The following is a 22,337-nucleotide window of genomic DNA, read 5'->3' as shown; positions in this document are numbered from 1 at the left end:
TATGGATCATGCCACCAGGAATTGTATTTATGGTACCTGCACACTGAAGCTTTCTGTTTACTCCATCTCCACTTTCATACTATTTCTTAAAGCCTGAACAGGAAGAGAAGTAAAATACTGCCAGTAAACTCACAACTACATGAAAATAGGTTCTTGTGTCTGAAAACTTGTTTTATTTACATCAACTAGCCAAATAAAAAGACATCATGTGTCCTCTCAAATATTGTCAATAAATCCTTGTTCTGCTAACCACTCGTGAAACTCCCACTTCAAAAATACTCCACACATAGTATGGTACAAACACACGTAGCATTTCACACTTGGTTTTCCAATATAAAAGCACAGTAAGTCTTGTAAGGATTTTTCAGGTTTTTTATGAAGTTCTTTCAATTTTACAAGTATCTGAAATCATCTCTTGTCAGTTCATGGCAATAATTCAAAGAAAAAAATTCATTGAAGTTTTCTGAATTTAAAAGGGTCATTTTCTGCTTTTGAAAAAGCATTTTGAAAAAAAACTTCTTCGTATTTTCTAACAAAAGGAAGTCCAACCTCCACTGTTATCCAATAATTCATCTTACCTACACACAGCAATATTTTGTTTTGCTCAGTTGAAAGCCTACTGAAATACTACTGCCTGCTCAGCTGCAAGAGATTCTCAAGTCTTCAGCATTCTGCACATTATTTTAAACATATAATTAAAGATAGTTTCAAAAAATTAAGTGACAGTAGCAGCAGTAAATTCTTAAGGAAGGAAGGAACATCATGAAAGCTGTTTGAAATGTGTAATGAATACAGTACGGTCTGTATTCATTTCAAGGGGTGTGTTACACTGGCAATGCATTATTTGGTAATTTGTTTTTTTGTTTGGTCGATTTGGTATTTTGTTAAGTCAAAAAAATAGTGTACCTATTCACTGGTATTAAAGGGGACAAGACAGCAAAGATATCATAGAATCACAGAATACCTCAAGTTGGAAGGGACCCATAATGATCCTCAAGTACAACTCCCTGCTCCTCGCAGGACTAAACTGAACTAAAACTAAACCATATGACTAAGAGCATCGTCCCGGTGCTCCTTGAACTCTGACAGGCTTGGGGCCGTGACCCCTTCCCTGGGGAGTCTGTTCCAGTGACCAACCACTCTCTCAGTGAAGAACCTTTTCCTAATGTCCAATCTGAACTTCCTCTGATGCAGCTTCACTCCATTTCCTCGTGTCCTATTGCTGGTCACCAGAGAGAGGAGATCAGTCAGCACCTTCCTCTCCACTGTCCCCCTTGAGGAAGTTGTAACTGTGATGAGGTCACCTGTCAGCCTTCTCTTCTCCAAGCTCAACAAACCAAGTGACCTCAGCCGCTCCTCTTAAGTCTTGCCCTCGAGGCCTTTCACCATCTTGGTCACCTTCCTCTGGACACACTCTCATAGTCTGATGTTCTTCTTATATTGAGGTGCACAGTACTCGAGGTGGGGCCGGACCAGTGCGGTGTAGAGTGGCACAATCACCTCCCTCGACCAGCTAGCTATGCTCTGCTTGATGCACCCCAGGACACGGTTGGCCCTTTGGGCTGCCAGGGCACGCTGTTGACTCAAATTCAACTTGCCATCAACCCAAATGCCCAGATCTGTTTCTGCAGGGCTGCTCTCCAGCCTCTCATCCCCCAGTCTGTATGTATAACCAGGATTACCCTGTCCCAGGTGGAGAATCCGGCACTTGCTCTCGTTAAATTTCATATGGTTGGTGATTGCCCAGCCTGTCCAGATCTCTCTGGAAGGCCTCTCTACCCTTGAGGAAGTCCACAGCTCCTCCTAGTTTAGTATCATCGGCAAACTTACTTAATGTACATTCAGCTCCCGCGTCCAGAACGGTTCAACGGTTTTTCTTATAAACACACCAAATTGAACAGCTTCAACTACAGGAAACTATATCAAGGTGTCTTGCGTAAGGATAGACAGAGCTCCTGACACACAGGATAGGAATGGCACCCCCTGAAAAAGGGGCTCCCAGAGTCCTAATTTAAGACTGTGGCTCTTCTCTTATTCCAAACCACCTTTTCTTTTCTCTTTATGCTTTACTGAACAATACTTAGCTTCTAAAAAAGATCATTTTGGCATATTGCATTCACATCCAACGTTACCTGCTGAATACAAAGCTTGCACAACTGAAACCCAGTGGGAGGTGGGGATAAAGAAAAAAATGAAAATCTCTGTATTACTATTGTAATCACAAAAGCCATGCATACATCCAGCACCTAACTCGACTGCAAATCCCACAAAGTAGGGTTTGCTGAAAAATAATGCATGAGATATCACTCACTACAATCTAGAACAGTCTTTAATACATACTTTTGTAACTTGCATTATGCTGTTTCAATGCACTGAACAGCAATACTCATGCAACACCATAACCACCTGATATGAAAAAGAACAATTTGCTATCTTAAAAATGAAATCTGTTAAAAAATGCAACTATGATGCACGCTTTAAAAGCCTGCTAGACAAGTTAAGCAAGAAATGAATACACAATAACTTAAAACCATGCCTTCAAATTTCTAGACATTTTGCTGAATAAAATGGTTAACACAAAAGATTGCATATTTTAATTTGCTTACTTCTCTAGACAATAAATTGTTCGATATCGCCTTCTATAGAGTTTATCAGAGAATTCACTCTCAATATGATATTTTGATCATTACGTTGTTCTTCCCTTGCTTGGAGAAACTGAGGCAATGAAAAAATGGTGAATTTTCCAAGGTACAAAACAGAAGTAGGGTTATCAAACAGATTTTCTGTTCAAACATTTACTCGTTACTCAAAGGCAAAATTGCCATTTATTAAAAAAATAGAGGCACTTTCTATAACATGGGTCAAAATGCAAGTATTTATACCTGTAGAAAGCAGTAATTATAGTTGATATCATGTTAACCACTGCCAAGCACTACCATGCTTCTACTTTCGAAAAGTGTAGGCTAGTGAGGATTAACTGAAATCAGTAGCAAGCTTGGCACAAACAGACAGTTGAGCTGGCATGCAGCAACAATTATCTGCAATGCTTTTAAAAATACATATGGTATCAAACACACACACAAAAAATATTCTGTATTATTGTCGCAGTCTATTGGGAACAAGGAATAGCTTCTTTGGGCTTTATGATTGATAAATATTATAACTAAACAAGCAATAAATTTTGTTGCAGGAAAAAAATCCTTCTTAACTGGATTACAGTGGTACCAGATATGGAAACACTGAAATGTTATTAAGGTAAGACATTTTAAAAAATTATAATTCTTCTCTGAGAATTAGACATATGTTTGAACTCCTCTGCTATGGTTCATTTGAATTTGCTTCCTAATTACTGCAGCTATGTTTTTGTGTTTTAGTGTGCATAAATACATATTCCTACATGATTATGGCCCACAGTAATGCAAACGGTTAAACTCTCTGACATGGGGAAAAAATAAAGATTTCTAAAGTGGCAGGAGAGTATCTACTCATTTCAAACACATGATTATCTTTCCATATTTCAAAAGGAAAGGCCTTTTGAGGCATAGAAATATGCATGTGAATAGAAACATATTGAAAAGTCTCAGCTTTCAGGTATAATGCTTTTCAGTTAGAAAGGCATAAGATGGGGGAACTTTCAATTCTCTCTGACACGCTTAAAGAGAGCTGAACACGCCACCAGCCTGGCATTAGCATTTCTGTCCCCTCTCCCAGCTACCGATGGTTCGCTACGACTTTTGCTAAGCTGTGTCGCTATCCCAATTAAAAACTACAAGAGCAACAACGAGCCCCTCCGCAGCTGAACCGGACCTATTTCATACCAAGTGGGTTATCAGACACAGAACCCATAAACAGCCTGAAAAACAGTTAAAACAGAATGTAAGAAGAGAGGAGAAACCTTCACCTTGGAAATATTAGTGTAAAAATGACACATTATTTTTCCAGGAAGGATCTCTCAAATACAGAAAGGCAATGTCAGCTGCTCCCTCCCTTTTGAAGGAATGGGGAGTCGGGGATTTTAAAGGAATCTGGGTAATGCCCAAGACAAATTGGTTTTGCTCTCTTCAAAGCAAAAACTCGACTGCGAAGAAGTTGTCACTACACTTGTCACCAAGTCCATTATTCTGATTTTCTCCCCTCCTATTTTCCCCAGTTTTCTTCCTTCAACCCTCCTGGTCATCTTCAATTTGAGTTCCTTCTGCCACCTTTAAAGCTAGTATTTTAGTTTCTCGGGAGTTTCATGGGTAATGCAATACAGAAAAAACTTTATTTAACCTTTCACTCCTGCAGCGAAGCCTGGCCAAAGCTGGGATCCATACCACAATTAAAGTTATACAAAATCTGGCAGTGGGCTTCAAACGTGGTCACATCCTAAGATGTTGGTTCAACCCTTACTGCGGCCGGACTCTCCCTGATGTGAAGAATATCAACACTAGACACAACCGCTCCTGGGCAGGACTTGATCTCCTGCACGTGAAGAGCGCAATAAAATGAGATGAGAAAGACACTATGCCTGTATCAGGACACAGTACAGAGCACCGATTTCCTCAAGCGTGGTGTGAGCCGTGTCCTTTACGCAAAGCCTTCCCAAAAAACAGCATTCTCTGCGCTTACCCTATAGAAACAGAAACGAGGATTAAATCGGCTGTCCCTTTTCCCTATATGCACACATACCCAAATGGCGAACGTCAAAACCTGACATGAAAAAGGCTGTGTCTGCATCGCAGCTTATTGTTCGGCAAACCTAAAACAGCCTCGCAAAACCCATCGGCTGCCAGATGTACCCGCCTGTCTCCAGCGCTGCGTTTCAGCAGCTCCTCTGGGCTGAGCAGAGCCCTCTCTCCCACCGAAGGCCAAGTTATTAAGAAATTGTTTGTCGACTTAGATTGGATTGATCATTTATTTCCCAAATTCCTTTTCCCATCATTTACTCATTATACGCCTCCTCCTGATGTAACAGGGCATTTATTAGCTTCTGCATTTATTGTGCTGGCAAATAGAAACATTCTGCAGCATTTCCTGGGGATTCTCTCATTTATCTATCGGTTACGGGACTGAAGTATTTTTAGGGGCAGAAAAAATTAAAATATCACTCAGACTGACAGCAGTGAAAATGAAGCCGGTATGTGCTTGGGAAGGCTATTTCAGCCTTTAGGTTTACAAGACTATTTACCAAAAAAGCGTGGCAACATTCCACATAAACATTATTGCTTTATAATGAGAAAAATTACTAACTACTGCTTAGGCAGAAAAGGGACTGTTTTAAAGAGAAAGGGCGCTCAGAGAATGTTTTAATGCACATAATGTCATTGATACTTGTTTAAATGGAAAGTATACTTAAATTAGGTACTTTGTGGTTTTAAATGCAATTGCACAAAGGATAGAGAACAGAAGACAAGTGAAAACAGGGACTGGTCTGTATTCCACTTTTTTACATCCAATGCTCAGCTGGCTCAAAAGTAAAATTACTGGGCAATTCAAAAAAAGTATGAATATATTAAAGAGATAAATACATTTAAGGGAAAATATTTCTATCAGATTCCCAGGAAACTGAAAGAGACTAAAGGATTATTCCTGTGGAATTATTCCAAATATCATATAACCAGTAAAATCTCTAGAAGGTATCCTAAAAATTCAGTATTTTACTTGTCAGGTGGTTCAATCTAGAGTTGCAGTGTATTCTAAATGCGTTGTCTCGACAAAGAAACCCAAGCAAACTATCTCACTGAGTGTTGTTTTAATATAGTGTTAACTTAGTACAGTATTTGTTCCCAAACTTCAACTTCTGTAAAGGAAAGAGGGTGGGAGGAGGGAACAGACCTGGGTGAAATGAAAGCTGCTTATTCATTAACTACCCATATGTTAAAACATTTTGCCATATCCTATGAAAAGCGATAAACACTGCCTTTTAACATTCAAATGACAAATTTATTCAGTTTGTTCCATTTTGCCTATTAACAAAATATTCTCTCTTATGATACTTTTCTTTGCTCCTCAAGAAGGGGAAGGGGAAAAGCTCAGCTGAAACTGTAAACGAAAACAGATGCGGACACAATCACTAAGGGTGACTTAAGCAATGCCGACATGTTTACGTTTAACTGTATGCATCCACTAATTTGTATTCATCAAAGTGAGCGGTGCTGGATGAACAACCTGCTTAGCCTCATTAGGATCCGGCACGTGCTTTTGCGGGACAGCCGTCCCACGGGAGAGAAGCGCTTGCTCCCACGCCACACACGCAGTCAGGTCCCGCTCGCTGTGATTTCCAGTCCTTCCATCAGACAAGGCAAGCAATGGCAGAGGAAAAGCGTTATCCAGCTCTCCTGCCAACATGATTTCGGACATGGGAATAAAGAGGAGGGAGAGCGAAGGAGCTGCCCAACATGCTGCTTTTCGACTGCTTTGCTTTTCAGTATTGCCTCATAGGTTCCCACTCCCATCACAGTTTATCCTCATCTGTATTTTTTTATTCATAGGAAGAACATGTATATGTGTTCAGACTTCACAAGAACCAAGATTCAAGTGACTTTAACACAAACTGAAACACTCTCGGAGAAGTATAATGATTAGTGATGACCAGTTATCGTGGGACCGTAAATAAATTCCTATTCTTAAAGTACAGCAGGAGGTCAGTAAATGCTGAGATCCAGAGCAGTGATAATTGTATAACTGAGGACAAGTTAAGAAAACAAAATACAATTCAAGCAGTGAGGACTTAAAAGCTGCGGGAACAGAAATGGGTTTTTGAAAGAAGTCATCTTTACAAAGCTACATGATAGCTGGATAAACACAAAGCACTATATAAATAGCCAATTCCTGAAAAACATTATTTCCCTGTTTCTTGGGTCAGTAAATCCCCTATTAACTACCAAAATCTCTAGGAGTTTGAATCTTAGAGGTTTTGAGCATCCTCATTTCCAATCAAAATCTGAGCGTACCTCTGCACAGCGCAGATAGCGCAACCACGCCTCAAAAAAATGCCTTCCCCCATACCAGAGGAAACATCAGTGCCGGAATTCTGTAGGAAACAACACCGGGGCATGCTATTAGCAAAGAAGGGGACTTCAGGATGAGTTTAAAACAGCATTTTAGGCCAAAAAGCATAATGAAATACAGCAGGAAGAGTGGAGGGAAAATATCAGAGTCAGTTCTGGTCAGTGATGCAAGAAAAATGTAGTAAACCAGAAGCTACGCAGGAAAACAAAGTTGTAAGAATGATGATGCGTTAGAGAGAGATACTAATGGAGATAAAATAAAGGGGAAGAAAAACCCATAACTGCATTACAAAAAGCACAGCATATTTGAAAAGTCTTGAAAAATCACATAAACACGTCCCTGCTGCAGGACTAAGTTATTAGTTTGCATCCAGTATACCATTATACCTAGGTCTTCTGCAAATTCTTGCAAAACAAAGACATGGAATTATGCACCTTTTGCCCAAAACTAAAACTACCAAAAATCAAAAACCATCCCAAGCCATGGTTTTGCACATACTGGATAAATAAAAAAAGGATTGCAAACAACCTATATGAAACTAGTGGTTACATGTTAAAAGTTATCAAGCGTCTTACTGCACAGGGGAAAAAAGCCTGGAATATTAGTTATCGCACTTTTTTTGGTCTCCATTTATATAAAGACACACATACAGAATGGAAAAATAATCTATAAACAAACATTTAGAGAACCATCAATACCTACTATTCAGCACGGAACAACTCCTTATTTTGTTGTTAAGCGGCATTTCAGCCTTGCTATTGATTGGATATGTGATAGTGAAAGATGAGACTGAAACAGGTATTTTTAATGGGAAAATGTCTCAGAAAAAAACCACCATGCCTATTTGGTGGGCTTAGGGAAAAAAATATATGGGTGAGGTGTGTATTTAATAACAAACAGCTACTTAGCAACTTATAAGTGGTAAATAAAAGATAATGAGCAGGAAAAAATATAAAATCAAGGCTTAAAAACAATTGTTCGGAATAACTACTGTGGCTCAGCAAGAGATGGAGGTAGAGCATTAATGCAGCACTCCAGTCTGAAGGCTACAGCTCAGTCTGTCTTTGTCAATCAGGTTGAGGTTTCAGATATTGTAATTGGTAGCAAGTTTCCTAATCTCAACCTGCCAGGCAAGAAGCATTCAACAAAAGCTCTATCCCCAAAATATAATGAAATTTGAAGAGAGAAATTTCTAATATTGGCAACGTGAAGCAAGATCACAGGTTGGGTTGACAGCTTTATTATGCTAAACTGACAAAAACATTACGCTCCGGTCAGAACTAAAAAGGGTGGTTTTCATGAGCAGTATGGAAATACAAAGCACTGGGAAACTCTGATGAACTCCTACTTTTATCTCATTGGTGCAGCATATGAGCTCAGACATAGAAAAGTCTCCTGGCCCAAGTACAAAATGAGAAATTAATATATCTTGATTTTATCCTCAGGTCTCCTGCTGCACCGATTTGGGGAAAACTGCAAGAACCCACTGTCACAGCTGAATATCCATGAAGGAAAAAAAAAAGAAGACACCAATAACTTCACAGAGATAATACAATTCATTAATAACTACATGATATGATATACAGTAGTATTCTTTACATGGAAGCCATAATATATTTTATTGCTTCTGTCTGAAAAATGTTTGGAAATAGGGTTATGTATTGATATACAGGGGGGTTTTTTATATTTATATATTGGGGGGGGGGGAGGGGGGGGAGTGAGAGAAATAGATAGCCAGACAGATAGATAGAAAGAAGAGAAAACCACTGAGAGCATCTCATAAAAATGGATGGGAAATAAGAATGATGGAATTCTCGTCTTCAAGCCATGGATATTTAGAGACTGATGCTATAATGACTGGTTAAAATGCAAATTTATTGTTAAGTGATACAACATAGGCATACCCACTTAGAATTTAAAGAGAAGGAAGGTCTGCAAACTGCCTTTCAGCAAGTCTTCTGAAATACAGCAGTTTGGTTAGGTCAAAGACAACACAGGTATTACTGAAAGCATCAGTTTAAATAGCAGAAGAAAGACCAAGCATTTTCAGCTGTACCACATTTACCAAATTCACCTCTCCAGACAGAGGACTATGAATCATCACCATAGAGGCAAACTACAGAAACTCTGAAAGTTGGGGAAGTTATCAGAGATTCCTTTACAGACCACATTCCCAAAAAAAGATGTTGGCAGTAGCATACATTAAAGCTGCTACCGAAAGGTTACTTTACTCATCTATGGAACGAAAGATGCAAAATATAAAGCAAATGTAGAACACGGTGATTATTCCTGTCGCTATACGTTATGTTTAGAACAGAAATCTATTTGACTGGTGTTTTGTAATGCAATGGACAATTTGGAAAAACCTACCGGTATTACGTGTGTCCAACAAAGAAAGCACACATTGCACTTAATCAACAAGTACAACTTCGCAAGTCTGTCAGCTCTGTGCTAGAGCTAATTCCATTTCTTCATGGGAACAACGACAAAAGGTTTGCTGAGCTTTCCCAGCGTCTCCCCTAAGCGCTCAGTACATAGTATCATCAGCCAAAACCATATCCTACTTTGCTGGATCCAGCCTGAAGTCTTAAAACCCTGTACTTACACCACTGCTATTTGATTTTGAAAGACATGAAAGAATGCAGTACAAATGTGTGGAGAGTAAACATGTTTGCTCTAGCGAATACGAACTTCTGAACACAGGAGGTGAGAGCAGAATCATCCTCTGGTTATGAAATTCTTGCTGATACAGTCATGCAAGATCGAAGAAAGTAAACAGACTGATAACTTAAAACAAATAGAAACAAAAATGTTTAAACTGCTAAAATACATTGCAGGGAATAAAAATGTTTGTAGTTATTATACTGCTTTATAATAGTCCCCCTCTGTTATCTACATCTTGCAAACTACAGTTTACAAAAAACATAGCAAACAGATTCTGATTATTTAGTTGTTGAGATTTGAAAAGGTAAACAAGCATCTGAACAAATGTGGAACTCGCATTGTTTGCATCCTAGCACTTATGCTCATTATAAACACCTACAAAAAGCCAATACTTGGCTGTGAAGCTGAACTGTGTATCATCTCCTTTTCTGAGCACTGGGGCTATCACTGCAAAGCACGTTGGTCCATTCTAAGCCTTGAATAGAAAAAAGGAAGAGATCATTAAATTATAATTTCCCCACACAATTGGTATAAGCATTTCCTACCAACAGGATTAGTTTGAACGCAAGATCCCAGAATAAAGCTGCTCAGCAGTGAGGATGGCAGTTTAGTGTCTAGTAAATTTGATTTCTCTGAAAATCCTGACACATCATAATAGCGAAATCCTATTTACTGTAGCAAGCTGGATGGATAATACTATTTAACACCTGGTATAGTATGTGCCATCAGCTCACAGCTTTGTGCTCTGTGTGCTCATCTTACCTTAAGGTTAATGCTCCTTGACAGCCTACATGGTAAGTAGAATCCCCAAATTAAGTGCCGAACCTACAATTTGCAAATCCTTCCTCAAAATTTAAGTCATGAAAAAAATGGATGCAGATAAGAGGATCACATTTCCAGAACTTATGTCTATATTCTCAGGCTCTGATCTGGCAGTAAGCCCTGTATGGTGCAGGAGTCTCCCTGCTCAAAGGCCACTAAAGTCAGCAAGGACGTGCACAGAAATTATAAAATCAGCAAGGAAGAACTATCAGGGCAGTAACTTGTTGACTGCTAAATCTATAGCGTACCTAACATAAGGCTGAAACCTCCAAACGCTAACAGAATAATTTTATTACCTTACGCTGTATGCATATTCACATGCGTACTACTCAATACTTACTAAAAGGATTTCTAGGAAAGTCACAAGCATAGAAACTTAGCTCGAGTGAGAAATATCCTGATTAATATGGGGATACCTCTCTTGCTCATTCACACTGATAAACTAAGTAGTTGTGTCATACAGCAGTGTATTAAAATTAATTTCCTTCTGCTCCTATGACTAGGGGCATGATTCTCGTAATGATGCATAGTAGCATTATGAAGCAGCGTAACATGAAAATAGTTGGATTTGCTGAAGAAAATTTGAACTAGGGAGAGTTGCATCATTCTTGAAGCAAGAGAAGCGCACAGAGATACACCTCATCGTGAATGTCTGCATGACGCCAAAACTACAGGCAGAAGACGGAGCGAAAATATTCTAAGGCAAAAGCAACTGGGTGAAGGAACGACAGGGTGTCAGCTGCCATGTAGATAAAATGAATGCAACTGTTGATGTTGACTGGAACCTACACATCACAGCGACATTAGAGATGCAAAGATGGTTATGAAGTCTATAGCCACTGGAGCCTGGAACTGACATTGAAACCAGCGGCACAATGGAAGGATGATGGACGTGGAGGAGCTGAGCGGAACAATGATGAAGACAACAGGACAGAAGCGTGTGACTCTGTGTGTGTGGATACCCACACGAGGCAACGTTAGAGAAAGAGGCCATAAGATTGTTCTTCCAGGTAGCAAGCCGCTCAATCTGCCCGAGATGTTAGTTTGCCTTTTTCTTGCTCTGCTATTTTAAAAGAAAAATCAAATGGTTTAAAATACCACTAACACCACCTTATTATCGTAAATAATTAAGACAACGTAGGGTACACATATGTCAATGATTTGAATACTGCTATCTCTGGGGTTTTTTGCTGTAGTCAAGAAGCACCATTAGCCTGCTTCTGCACCAGAAGCAGACGATGAGAAACACTGACAAATTTTTCTCAAAGCTTAATGTGCAAACTCTTAAATAACAGCTTTACATCCTAGTCAGATATACAGCATGAGAAGGTTATTCTTTAACTCCTTTGTTAAACTATCTCATTTTGCTTTGCTGCTGTGGAGCATGTAATAACTCATAGCCTCTGTGCTATCTTTGACCTAGAAACACTGGCAGCTGTTAGGGGAATCGCTGCATTTTTGGAAAGTATCAAAAGGTTTTTAGCACATAAACCAAATTTATGAATAGATATTGCCCTGGAGAATAGAATTGTTTATGTTTTAGTATCACAGCTGTCACTGGTGCACAGTTATTTTGTCCTGTATTAATCCCCTGAAAAGGTTGAGCATCTTCACTCAGTCACTGAAATATTTTATAATTGACAGACTTCATCTGGCACTGAATATGTATAATAATTTTCTCCATAAGGAGCACACTGTGCTGACACTAATCTGTTCTGTTGTCGTCTCCCTTTATTATCAATGTCTGCATTGTTTTTTCAGCAGCATTGAAGAACACAAATACGAAGCTTCTAATTGAAAAAGCTAAGTAATCAAAAAGCCAATTAATCATACAGATGAGCTCTGACACTCGGTGATGCAACAGACAGAAATACCACATATGCATAACTGAAGTATTTTTAAAGTGTGCTTATTTGATGTAAGAATGATCTGAGAATGTAATTAGCATTCTTTGTCACAGGTGACAGACTCATCTTGCACATTTCTTCATACTGACATTACTTCTCTGAGCTCCACTTGCTCTGCTCCCGCCTTACCTCCCATTCTGATCTCTTCTCTGCTGAACAGCCCATACTCTGACTTTGTGTACCTTTCACTGAAATCAGGACAAGTTTAGGAACAAATAAGCAGCCCATTATTGTGCTCTGTAATTTCCAGAACCTTAGGCCTTGCCAGACCTTCCTTTTTTCTTAAACCTCTATTTCCATTCCAATGCTCAAAAATCACCCATTCTGAAACTCACAAATGACCTTAATAACGGCTGCAGGCACCAGCCTCAGTGAAGCTGGGATTGCAGAAGACATGACCTCTCTGCTTTTGCAGGTTTTCATTCTGTAATCTCCACATGTCTGAAGAAGTTCAAAGCCAGATTCGGAGCACAGAGTTCACCTCCTTTCAGAGCTCGAACAACTCTTTTTTTGTGTAGAAGAGATATGTACACGTACGTTGAAAACAAACCGGATGACAACCTGGCAAAGCAAAGCTTTCTTAAGTCAGAATGAAAAGACAAGCCTTAATATCACCAGAGCTCCACTCTGAAGACAGAGCAAACATCGTCCATGGCATAAGACAGTCAGTTCAGAACTGCCTGCTGTAGTCCTGGAGACTTCCAAGTCCAAGAAGAGAAAGCAAGAGATGGCAGACTTCACCTATTTCACATCACTTTGGGGATGACACTTCAGTAGAACTCAAATACAGTTATTTAAAGTTCATTATCTCACTTGCACACAACAATGATATATTCACATGCATGTTAACATGTGATTCCAAATTGGAAGTCCTCACTTAACAAGCACAAGCGAAGGCACTGTATTGGCAACCTACTGTAACGTTAACAATAACTAAGAATAAAATCTTATTTGCTGCATAGCACCTGAAAAAGGTAAAAGAAAAGGTTTCAAACAAAGAATTGTGGTTTATCACACATCCTTTGCCATGAATTACTCCAGGACTACTTGCATTGATAACTAAGAGCAGAGGTACAACCACCCCATAAGAAGCCAGTTTGGATGAGATACTGCAGATGCTTTTTCCTCTAACACCAGCCAGTTATTTGAGAATAAGGAAGTATTCTGTGGGGGGTTTTTTGTGAAGGATCTTAATTTTTAACTGTTTAAATAATGCATTTTAGAATCATTAAACTAATTTACCCTCATCCTTTCAAACTATTTTTCATTGCCAAGAACACGGACTTCATTAGTGTAATCTTCAAAAAGGTAGGACAAAACACTGAGACAGTATCTGATATGCCCTCTATTTAAAATATTCATTAAGACCAATTATACACACTGATAATTCATGCAACACGCTCTTCTTCCTAATCTATAAAAACAAGGGGTTTTCTCCTATCCTGCTAAGCTGCATAAATGAATATATATCTTGTTAATATCGTTTTCAGAACTAACTAAAAAAATTCAAATTAATCAACAACAGGTAGGCTCAGGAAGAAGGCAGAGGGGTAAAGGAGGCAAATGTATTCAGGCTGAAGGTTACAACCAACCTGGGATCTAGAAAATGATGACAGCACTGATTATTTGAAATTAACATCCTATAAAATAATACCCGATAAAAAATAAGAACGTTAACAGCAGTATGTTAAAACATTGGAAGCATGTCACACAGCTTACCAAACTGTTCTGTACAGTTTAGTTTCAAGTCTACAGTGAAAAAAAGACACAGAACTGCTTTTTAAATATGGCATAAACAACTTGCCATTAACATTAAACCCTCCACGTACTGGTGGCTTTTGGAGGAATCACTAACTCCACCCAAGGAAAGCAACCGTGGACGGCAGCGAAAGCAGAAATTCAGTACGTATCTGCACACATGCAATTTTAAGACTGCTTGGTGACACCCATTCCCTTACACTGGCTCTTCATCAGTGCTGGTATAAAAGTAACCTTGTTCAGATTATTTCTCTGTATGTAATTACTGTGACAGATGAAATCTTGCAAATGTGAGAACTTAGTTAGTAAAGAAAACAATATTCTCAACATTAAAGCCTCCATCTTGCCAATATTAAACCAGAAACAGTAGCAGTTAATACCAAAAAAAACCCTCTGGCCACAGTTTTAATCTTTATCTCCTTAGAAGAGTCATCTTGTTTAACACTAAAACATAACCAGAAAGTCAATAGCAGAAACAAACAGAGAACTCTTCATTAAAAGAGAAAGAAGGCTTACCCTTTCTTCCAGTCGAGCCAGCTGCTCTTTGTAGTAGGCATCATGCTTCTTCAGTTCTCTGTCTTTCTCTTCCAGCTGCTTGGCCTAAAAAAAGAAATAGAAAGATAAAACTGGATCAAGAAAGAGCATCACTTGCAAAGCAAAACATCTACTATAAATTGTACCAGTAAGGAATATACAGCGATTGAGAACTGCAGTCTATTAGTTTTTGCCAAACAGTACATTAATAAGATGATGATTGCCGCATTGAAACTGTAAAGAGATTGTCTATTGTACTGGGTTTTTTCCTTCCCTCCTCAACAGCTGTGCCATAGTTTGTCCAAATGTATTTGGAAATGTCAGGAAGATGGAACCATGCATATCCTGCTGAGCTTAATCTTTTTTGTTTGTTTGTTTTTAAATTAACTTTGCAGATCACTTCTGAACTTAGGGAAACTTGCTCAAGCTACCGAACAAAATACACGCAGAGCCTGAATATTAACTGTTACTAGGCGGACATTTTGACATGAGAAAAGCTGAAAAACTGAACTTGTGTCCATGCATTTGTAGGCAGTGGTGGTAAAAAGAATTCTTTTGAAGTAGCTGTTTTTTTCTCTAAAACCCCAGTTCAGGAATGTATTTAGCATGTGCTTAATTCTAAACGCATGGAAGTTTGGAAGGAACCAAATGCTTACATATTTGCTAAAGCAGATCTAAAAAGCACATCTAAAACTCTGCTGTTCTCTTTAATTAGTAGTTATTCCTCTGGAAACTCCTCGATCAGCTGAAGTATCCAACTAAGTAAGCTGAAATCCTTTACTGTAGGATCACTCCCCGTGTCCAGTAACTTAAAATAATACTGAAGAATTCTGAACATCTATCTTTTGAATACTAATTTGACTTGAGTATTCATTTAAGAGACACTGCTTCCAGCACTACTGAGCAAGTTGACATTTTTTTGGCTTTTCATCTGTAGCACGTTCTAATATGTAGTATTAAGGGGACTCATTAAGAATTCTAAAATACATTAAAAGAGCACACAAGCCCACAGAATACATACAAAGCTACAAGTCCTCCAGAGGATATACTAGACAAGTGATTTTTAACAAGCTATGGAGGATTTAATGCCTAAATTATCAGCGCAGATTCATTCCAGGCTCATAATGTTTTAATAATAAAATAGCTTCAGTGACTACTAATTAACTATCAGTGGTCATTACCACAAGTGCCTTCTCAACCTTAGTCATTTACCTCTAACACGTTGTTTTCACCCAGGTACTGATACTACAAAGCCACATGCAAAAAGTTCCTGGTTTAGCAGCATCATGTAAAATGGTAAACTCCTGTACTCTTTACTACTGAAAATGATTTCTGCAGGTCATGCTCATAGAAGCATGTCAGAAAACTTACTTACATCATACATTGTGCTATACTTCTTCTATAGATACAGGACTTAATTCTCCTTGTCAAGATTTGCACTTTTTTTTGCAGACAGACGAAGAAAAAAAATAACAACTTTGGATTTTTGGTTGTTCCTTACTTAACTACTTACCTTTTTTTCTATATCCTGAAGCATGTAAAAAAATCAAAAAGTCAAATTAAATTTATTATATAATGGTGAATAGAAAGAATGCAGAAAAATGCATTCCTGTCAGGCATATCTGTAATTTAGACCAATGCAGAAAACTACTTGGAAGTTGTTGGGTTTTTTTTTTTTTAATGAAACTTCACCAATGTTTCCCTGCTCTACCAAAAGCACACAGTCAAATTTTAATTCTACTTGGAATAAGAAAATTTTGCCTTCTGCCAACCACCTCATCTTCAGTATAGTGCTGTGGAGCACATGCTACAGCCCTGTCCACCGCCATTTAAATCAGCCTTTATTCACTACAGAAAACTAATTACAGGGTTTTCCAAAGCTGATTACACTAAAGATTCTACAGTCTAACTACCATGCTTTGTATTGATCACGGTTTTGCTTTTTCTAGATAATCCCTGTATCACCTCTCAAACCTGCCTCTTGTCTGTGGTTATAGAAACAGCTAAAAATTCATTGCAGGTTGTGCCTCCCCAAACCATCCTCTCCCAAATATCTAATACAATACTTCAATGCATTATCATAGTTACCCATACAGAAATATTTTATGTATAACCATCTCGCAATCCCTGAAATATTTGCGAACTCAAGAACATTCCTTTTGTTCAAGTGCAGTTAAATAGGCCAGTGACAAAGAAAACCTAAAATTAATGTTCCATAATGCTCATGAGAACTCGGTTAAATTTTAGTTCTTGGAATTCAATAGTGTTTCACACGATTCTATCAATGACCTGAAACCAAGCAGCAAATCTGACTTTGGAAAGCCAGTAAGATATAATAAAACCCATGCAAGAGCATCATGACTTCATTCACTTGCTCCATTACTGACGATTCAACAAGGGCAGAAATTTTCAGGGTGTAAAAACACAACAGGTCAAGGGCACACTAACAACACAGGAGATGAAACCCATCCTCTCCTCCAGGTCCAGCTGCGCTTAAATTCTTTTCATCTGTGTCTTGCTTGCTGATCAAATACCATTCAAAAGAGAGAGATGGATTTGTTTAACGGTATCTAGTCACCAAATTTCTATACATGAAAGACAATATGAGCAGGGGAATGCAAATAACATTTGTTCCACGGATAGCCATCTGAATGCAAGTTTTTGTCCTGGAAAGTTTGTTTTGCCCCTGGAAAGCTTGTTAGTTTTCTGGGTTGATTTTTGGGTTTGGGTCCCAGCCCCCCAAGATAACTAGTGATCAAACCAGCTGGATTTTACTGCACTAAAGATATGGGGGCAAAGAAGCAACTTACAGTCACGCTGCTTATTGCCCTGATCCTATCAAAGCTTTTGTATCACTGATAAAGTAGAAATATTAATTATAAGAGTACTAAATAATACATTTATCCAAAGGTTTCATTCCCTATATTGTGAAAGTACGTGGAAGATTGGGTAGGCCAGTAAGAAACGCAGAAAAAAATAAAAGTTTCTTCCATATAGCTACCACCCCCCTGGCATTTATACACTAATACAAACACAGCAAAGTTTAAAAAAAAAAAAAATTTATACAGGAGACAATATAAATATGCCAAAAGAAGAGAATTCACTACAGAAATAAAAACCTGTAAGGTAATATTATATTTATGGGGCCGCAGCAACATGATCCCAGTGAATATCAATTAGCCGTTACAAAATAATTAACAGTAGCCATGTATTCAATTAGCTGAATGCTGCACTTTAGTTGTAAATGAGATATTGGAACAGGTTCATTGCTTCTTCACAAAGTAACTCTAATAAACAAAGCATTTGCTTGGGTGTTATTTAGAAAACAGCTTCAGAAGGTCATCTTTGAGAGGCAGCCCATCTTCCCAAGACTACCCAAAATTAAAATCCAAAAATAGAGCACTAATATTAAATACAGGTTCTTCAGAATCGCTAGGAAGTTGGACCAAGATTTAAAGGCCAACCTGGGTTTCCTTTTCAAAAGTAGGGCCTGGATTTAGCACAGAACCAGTACAAGTTTCCATCACCGGAGAAATGGATGTCTACAAAAAATTCCCGTGCATTGCCTCGTATACAGCTGCAGGGATACTTGCAGAGCAGTCCCGTGATGAAGCCAAACCCTCCTCATGCTGGATACAACAGATACGCGTTAATTTTGTCCTTTCTAGGGTAGAACAGAGCAAATAAGCAGCCGACTGAAAACCTATGGTTACTAATTCCTTAAAAAAAACAAATAAAGGAATCCAGTTAGCTGGATACAGCAAGGTTCGAGGTGCACGCAGTCTATAATTGCTATTCTTTAAGGAGGTGCAGGGGATATACTGTTATCAGGTAGTTTAGGAGAAGTTTGTGGGTAGATTTCAAAAACAGCTCTTGAAGCACTCGGCAGTCCGAGGTTTACAGTTGCCCCTTGGTGCAGACTCCGAGCTCCAAATTCATTAACATCCACTGAGTTTACAGAAGAACGCCCCTGAGGTGGCTTCAGTTTGCATTTTTCTGGCAGAGAAGAATAATCCGTTTCAAAATAAGAGTCCAGTTTTATACTAAATTTATAAAGCATCGTCAGTCATCTGAAAGTGCTCTGCCTAGGTCTTGCCAAGCTGCTTCATGGTCAGTTCCTCATCAGCCCATCAAGAACGTCAGAGGACGGGGTAAGTGGACAACCAAGGGACCAGGTCTCCCAAGCCACATTCAAGGCTGCGAGCGAGAGGAGGCATCGGGTCCGGGGGCTGAAAGAGCACCCTGTCACAATGGGCTCACAAGACTAAGGGGATTTGCCCGATGAAATGCTAACGACAGCAATGAGGGCTTGTCTCATGGGAAAGGTCACATGAAATATCTACAGGCCTTCAGGCAGGCCCATGTGCTTTGAAGAAAAGGTTAACAGATTAATAAGCAAAAGAAAGTGGCAGCAGAGGGCTGGCCTTCAGCAGCTCCAGAAGCACGACCATCTCGCAGGAAAACTCCTGGCAGGTCCGGATGAATGTGATGCGCCAGTACTGCAAGAGCGCAGATCTCAGAAAATGATCTGTCACCATTACGTTGCTGGAGAACTTCTGTTTGCTTTACAACTTGAGGTTTGCTGGATGAGCCTGTCTGTAGGTTAAAGCAGGGTGTGAATTCACGAGCTCATTTCCACTAACGTCACTCAGGTACAGACTATGACTGTGGAACAGTTATTCAGCTTTTGACGTCCACGATATTGCTCTGCCCAGAAACCCTTTTGCAGTGGACTACACTCATCCATCACATATGGCCCCGTGCATTCACATTTGCATGTTGATAAAATCTAAGGTGAAAAAGGTTTGTAACTCATATACATTATTACAGTCAGCAAAACTACAATCTTCGTTCACTGCATATAGTGTCCCAATAAAAATGATTCTCGATTTCCACATTTAATATACGTTGGATTACAACAGTTTTCAATTTTAACCTTCTATTTCAACATATATACACACATCATTCTGAATGGGCAATAGAAGTGACTTATGGATATTCTTAGGAACATATGCTTCTCCCTTCCCCGCCAAAATAATTTCTTTTTGAAGCTATCACTATTCACAAAATCATTCCTCACCACAAAAAATGATCCAGACACATCACTTAGAAAAAACTATGTTAATTTCCACTTGTAAAGGTAGAGAATAGTTATGAATTAGAAACAGCAGCAAAAATAATGCATCATAAAACATATTCTTTGACAGCTGTAATTAAAACAAGCTTTGGTAATTACCAGTAAATGTGCTACAGTACATTTTCTAAAAATAATGAAGTCCTAAAAAAATGAGTAGTGCAGATAAAAAAGATCACGTTGAGAGAAGGCTAATGGACAAAATTAAAAAATTGAATTTACGAACAAGTTCGGATCTAGTGTATACAGAACATGTGACATTAAGCTTCATTTACTAAATCTAGTTATAGACCAAAGGAGAAAAAAAACCCAAATGTACGCTGTGTCAAACAAAAGAGTTACGGATTCTAGTTTCTAATGTAAGCCACAGGAATATGCAGCTGAAATCCAGAGGCACATTGCTATCCATCAAGACAGAAGTTTGTTGATGTTCTTGTCCCAACAAGAAGAGCTTCTATTACCATGTTAGAAGTAAAAAGTTGAACAAGGAAAATGCAGGACACCTGCTGAATGAGGTGGATGATTTAGGGAAAGTCAACATATATAGCTGAGGTACTCAAAGGGACCTCAGGAGGTCATGTAGTTCCTGCTCAAAACAGGGTCAACTAAGAGGCCAGACCTGGTACCTCAAGGCTGTATCCAGCTGGGTTTTGAAAACTTCCAAGCAAGGACACTGAACAACCTCTACCATGCCTTCTTCATCAGCAAGGTCTCCCAGACTCTGCATGTAGAGACAGAGTTCAAGGAGGAGAAATAGTAACAGCAGTAGATAAGTACTGGGTCACCAATCACTTGAGAGGACTCTGGGTTCCTTCCAGCCTGAATTCTTTCACCTGAAGCTGGTGAAGGGTCTAGAGCACAAGTCTGATGAGGAGCAGCTGAGGGAACTGGGGTTGTTTAGCCTGGAGAAAAGGAGACCTTGTTGCTCTCTACAACTACCTGAAAGGAGGTTGTAGCAAGGTGGGTGTCAGTCTCTTCTCCCAAGTAACAAGCTATAGGACAAGAGGAAACAGCCTCGAGTTGCACCAGGGGAGGTTTAGATTGGATATTAGGAAAAATGTCTTCACCAAAAGGGTTGTCAAGCACTGGAACAGGCTGCCCAGGGAAGTGGTGGAGTCACCATCCCTGGAGGTATTTAAAAGATGTGTAGATGTGGTGCTTAGGGACATGGTGTAGCGGTGGACTTGGCAGTGCTGGGTTAAGGGTTGGACTCAATGATCTTAAAGGTTTCTTCCAACCTAAACGATTCTATGATTCTATGTTATGATCCTATCCACAAAACAAAGGACAGAATGATCACACAGTTGTACCAAGCTGCTACGAAATGAGCAATATGAGTACTAAAGAAAAGCTGCACTCATCACCAAACTCTGCTTCTCACCGGGTGAACCATCTGGTTTGTTCAGTTTGAAATCAACAAATTTCGAAGATTTTATTTTCTTGATAATAAAAATTAAAATACATTCATGACTATTATATTCATTAGCAATATGCAGAAAAGCCTCATATTTCCATCCAATCATACCTCAAAGAAAAAAACGAGATGCTAAACAAATCTGTATTACATACATGCATGTCAACGGGAATAAAAGAAAGGCATGAGTTATTTCTGAAACTGTATACATGCTTTTCATTTAACTAACACAGTCCAAAAAGATCAAACATTTTAAAGACTATCTGTACTGCTGCCAGGTATTTGTAGCAATTCAAATAATGTCTATAACCATTTCTGACAGCTTCTGATGTTTCAGTCATATGTCAAATATGTACAGTTTTCCACTGATCTTAAAGAAGCATAGACTGCTCTGTATGAGCCAAAGTGGATTTCTCTTTATAAAAATGGAGCAAGAGAACTATTATCCTGTAAAATTCAGGAAAAACAACTGCCAGTAAACAGATTTAGCACTAGGTTCTACTTCCATCTTTGTTGCTATACCGCTATTGTAATAAGTCATAAATATTTGTGTCCTTTTTTATTGTGTTCAGAATTGATCTAATGATAGCTTCACAAAAGTACTTTGAAATTCCTGGATGAAATGAACAACAGAAAGATAAAGAAGAGGTATTAGTAAGCACTGTGAGCCAATATTTGATGTACTTTAAAACAATACGTCATGTAAAACAAAGAAAAACCTAAGGAACCACCACCCTTCAGAAGGTGTTCTCACTCCAATTCACCACTGAAGTCAAAAACAAGTCAGTAAGAAGAAACTTGCACCTCAGTTGCCTAATACCTAAATATTCAGACTACAGAAAATTTGGAAATCATCTAAGCTTTCCATCTAGGAATCTTTATTCTTGCTTCAGGAATCCAGCATCATTTGTCAACACTTTGATATTATATTATTATATTTTTAAAAGCCACAACTTGTTTCTTTTGCCTTGTAAACTGAAGATTCAGTAGATGGAAGATAAACAGTGAAATAATTCTTATAGATGCTGCACTAATATCAGCAATGAAAACTCAACATCTCATTGAAGCCTACTTCAAAATCAGTCTCATCTGAAATCCCAGACAAAACTTA

General features: G+C 38.7%; 1 protein-coding gene across 4 annotated transcripts in view; it reads right to left on the bottom strand.

Annotated features, from left to right (window-relative positions):
- Positions 1–22,337, bottom strand: part of CHCHD3 (coiled-coil-helix-coiled-coil-helix domain containing 3) — a 158,725-nt gene that overhangs the window by 42,598 nt on the left and 93,790 nt on the right. For all 4 annotated transcript variants that reach the window (XM_072857182.1, XM_072857199.1, XM_072857206.1 and 1 more), the window contains exon 5: positions 14,661–14,744. In XM_072857182.1, coding sequence (XP_072713283.1) covers positions 14,661–14,744 — 84 coding nt within the window. The remainder of the gene's footprint in view (positions 1–14,660; positions 14,745–22,337) is intronic.

The sequence above is a fragment of the Ciconia boyciana genome, chromosome 1, assembly GCF_034638445.1.
Source record: "Ciconia boyciana chromosome 1, ASM3463844v1, whole genome shotgun sequence".
Classification (NCBI taxonomy): domain Eukaryota; kingdom Metazoa; phylum Chordata; class Aves; order Ciconiiformes; family Ciconiidae; genus Ciconia; species Ciconia boyciana.
Note: the sequence above shows the minus strand (reverse complement) of the source record. Positions and strands in the feature narration are given on the sequence as shown.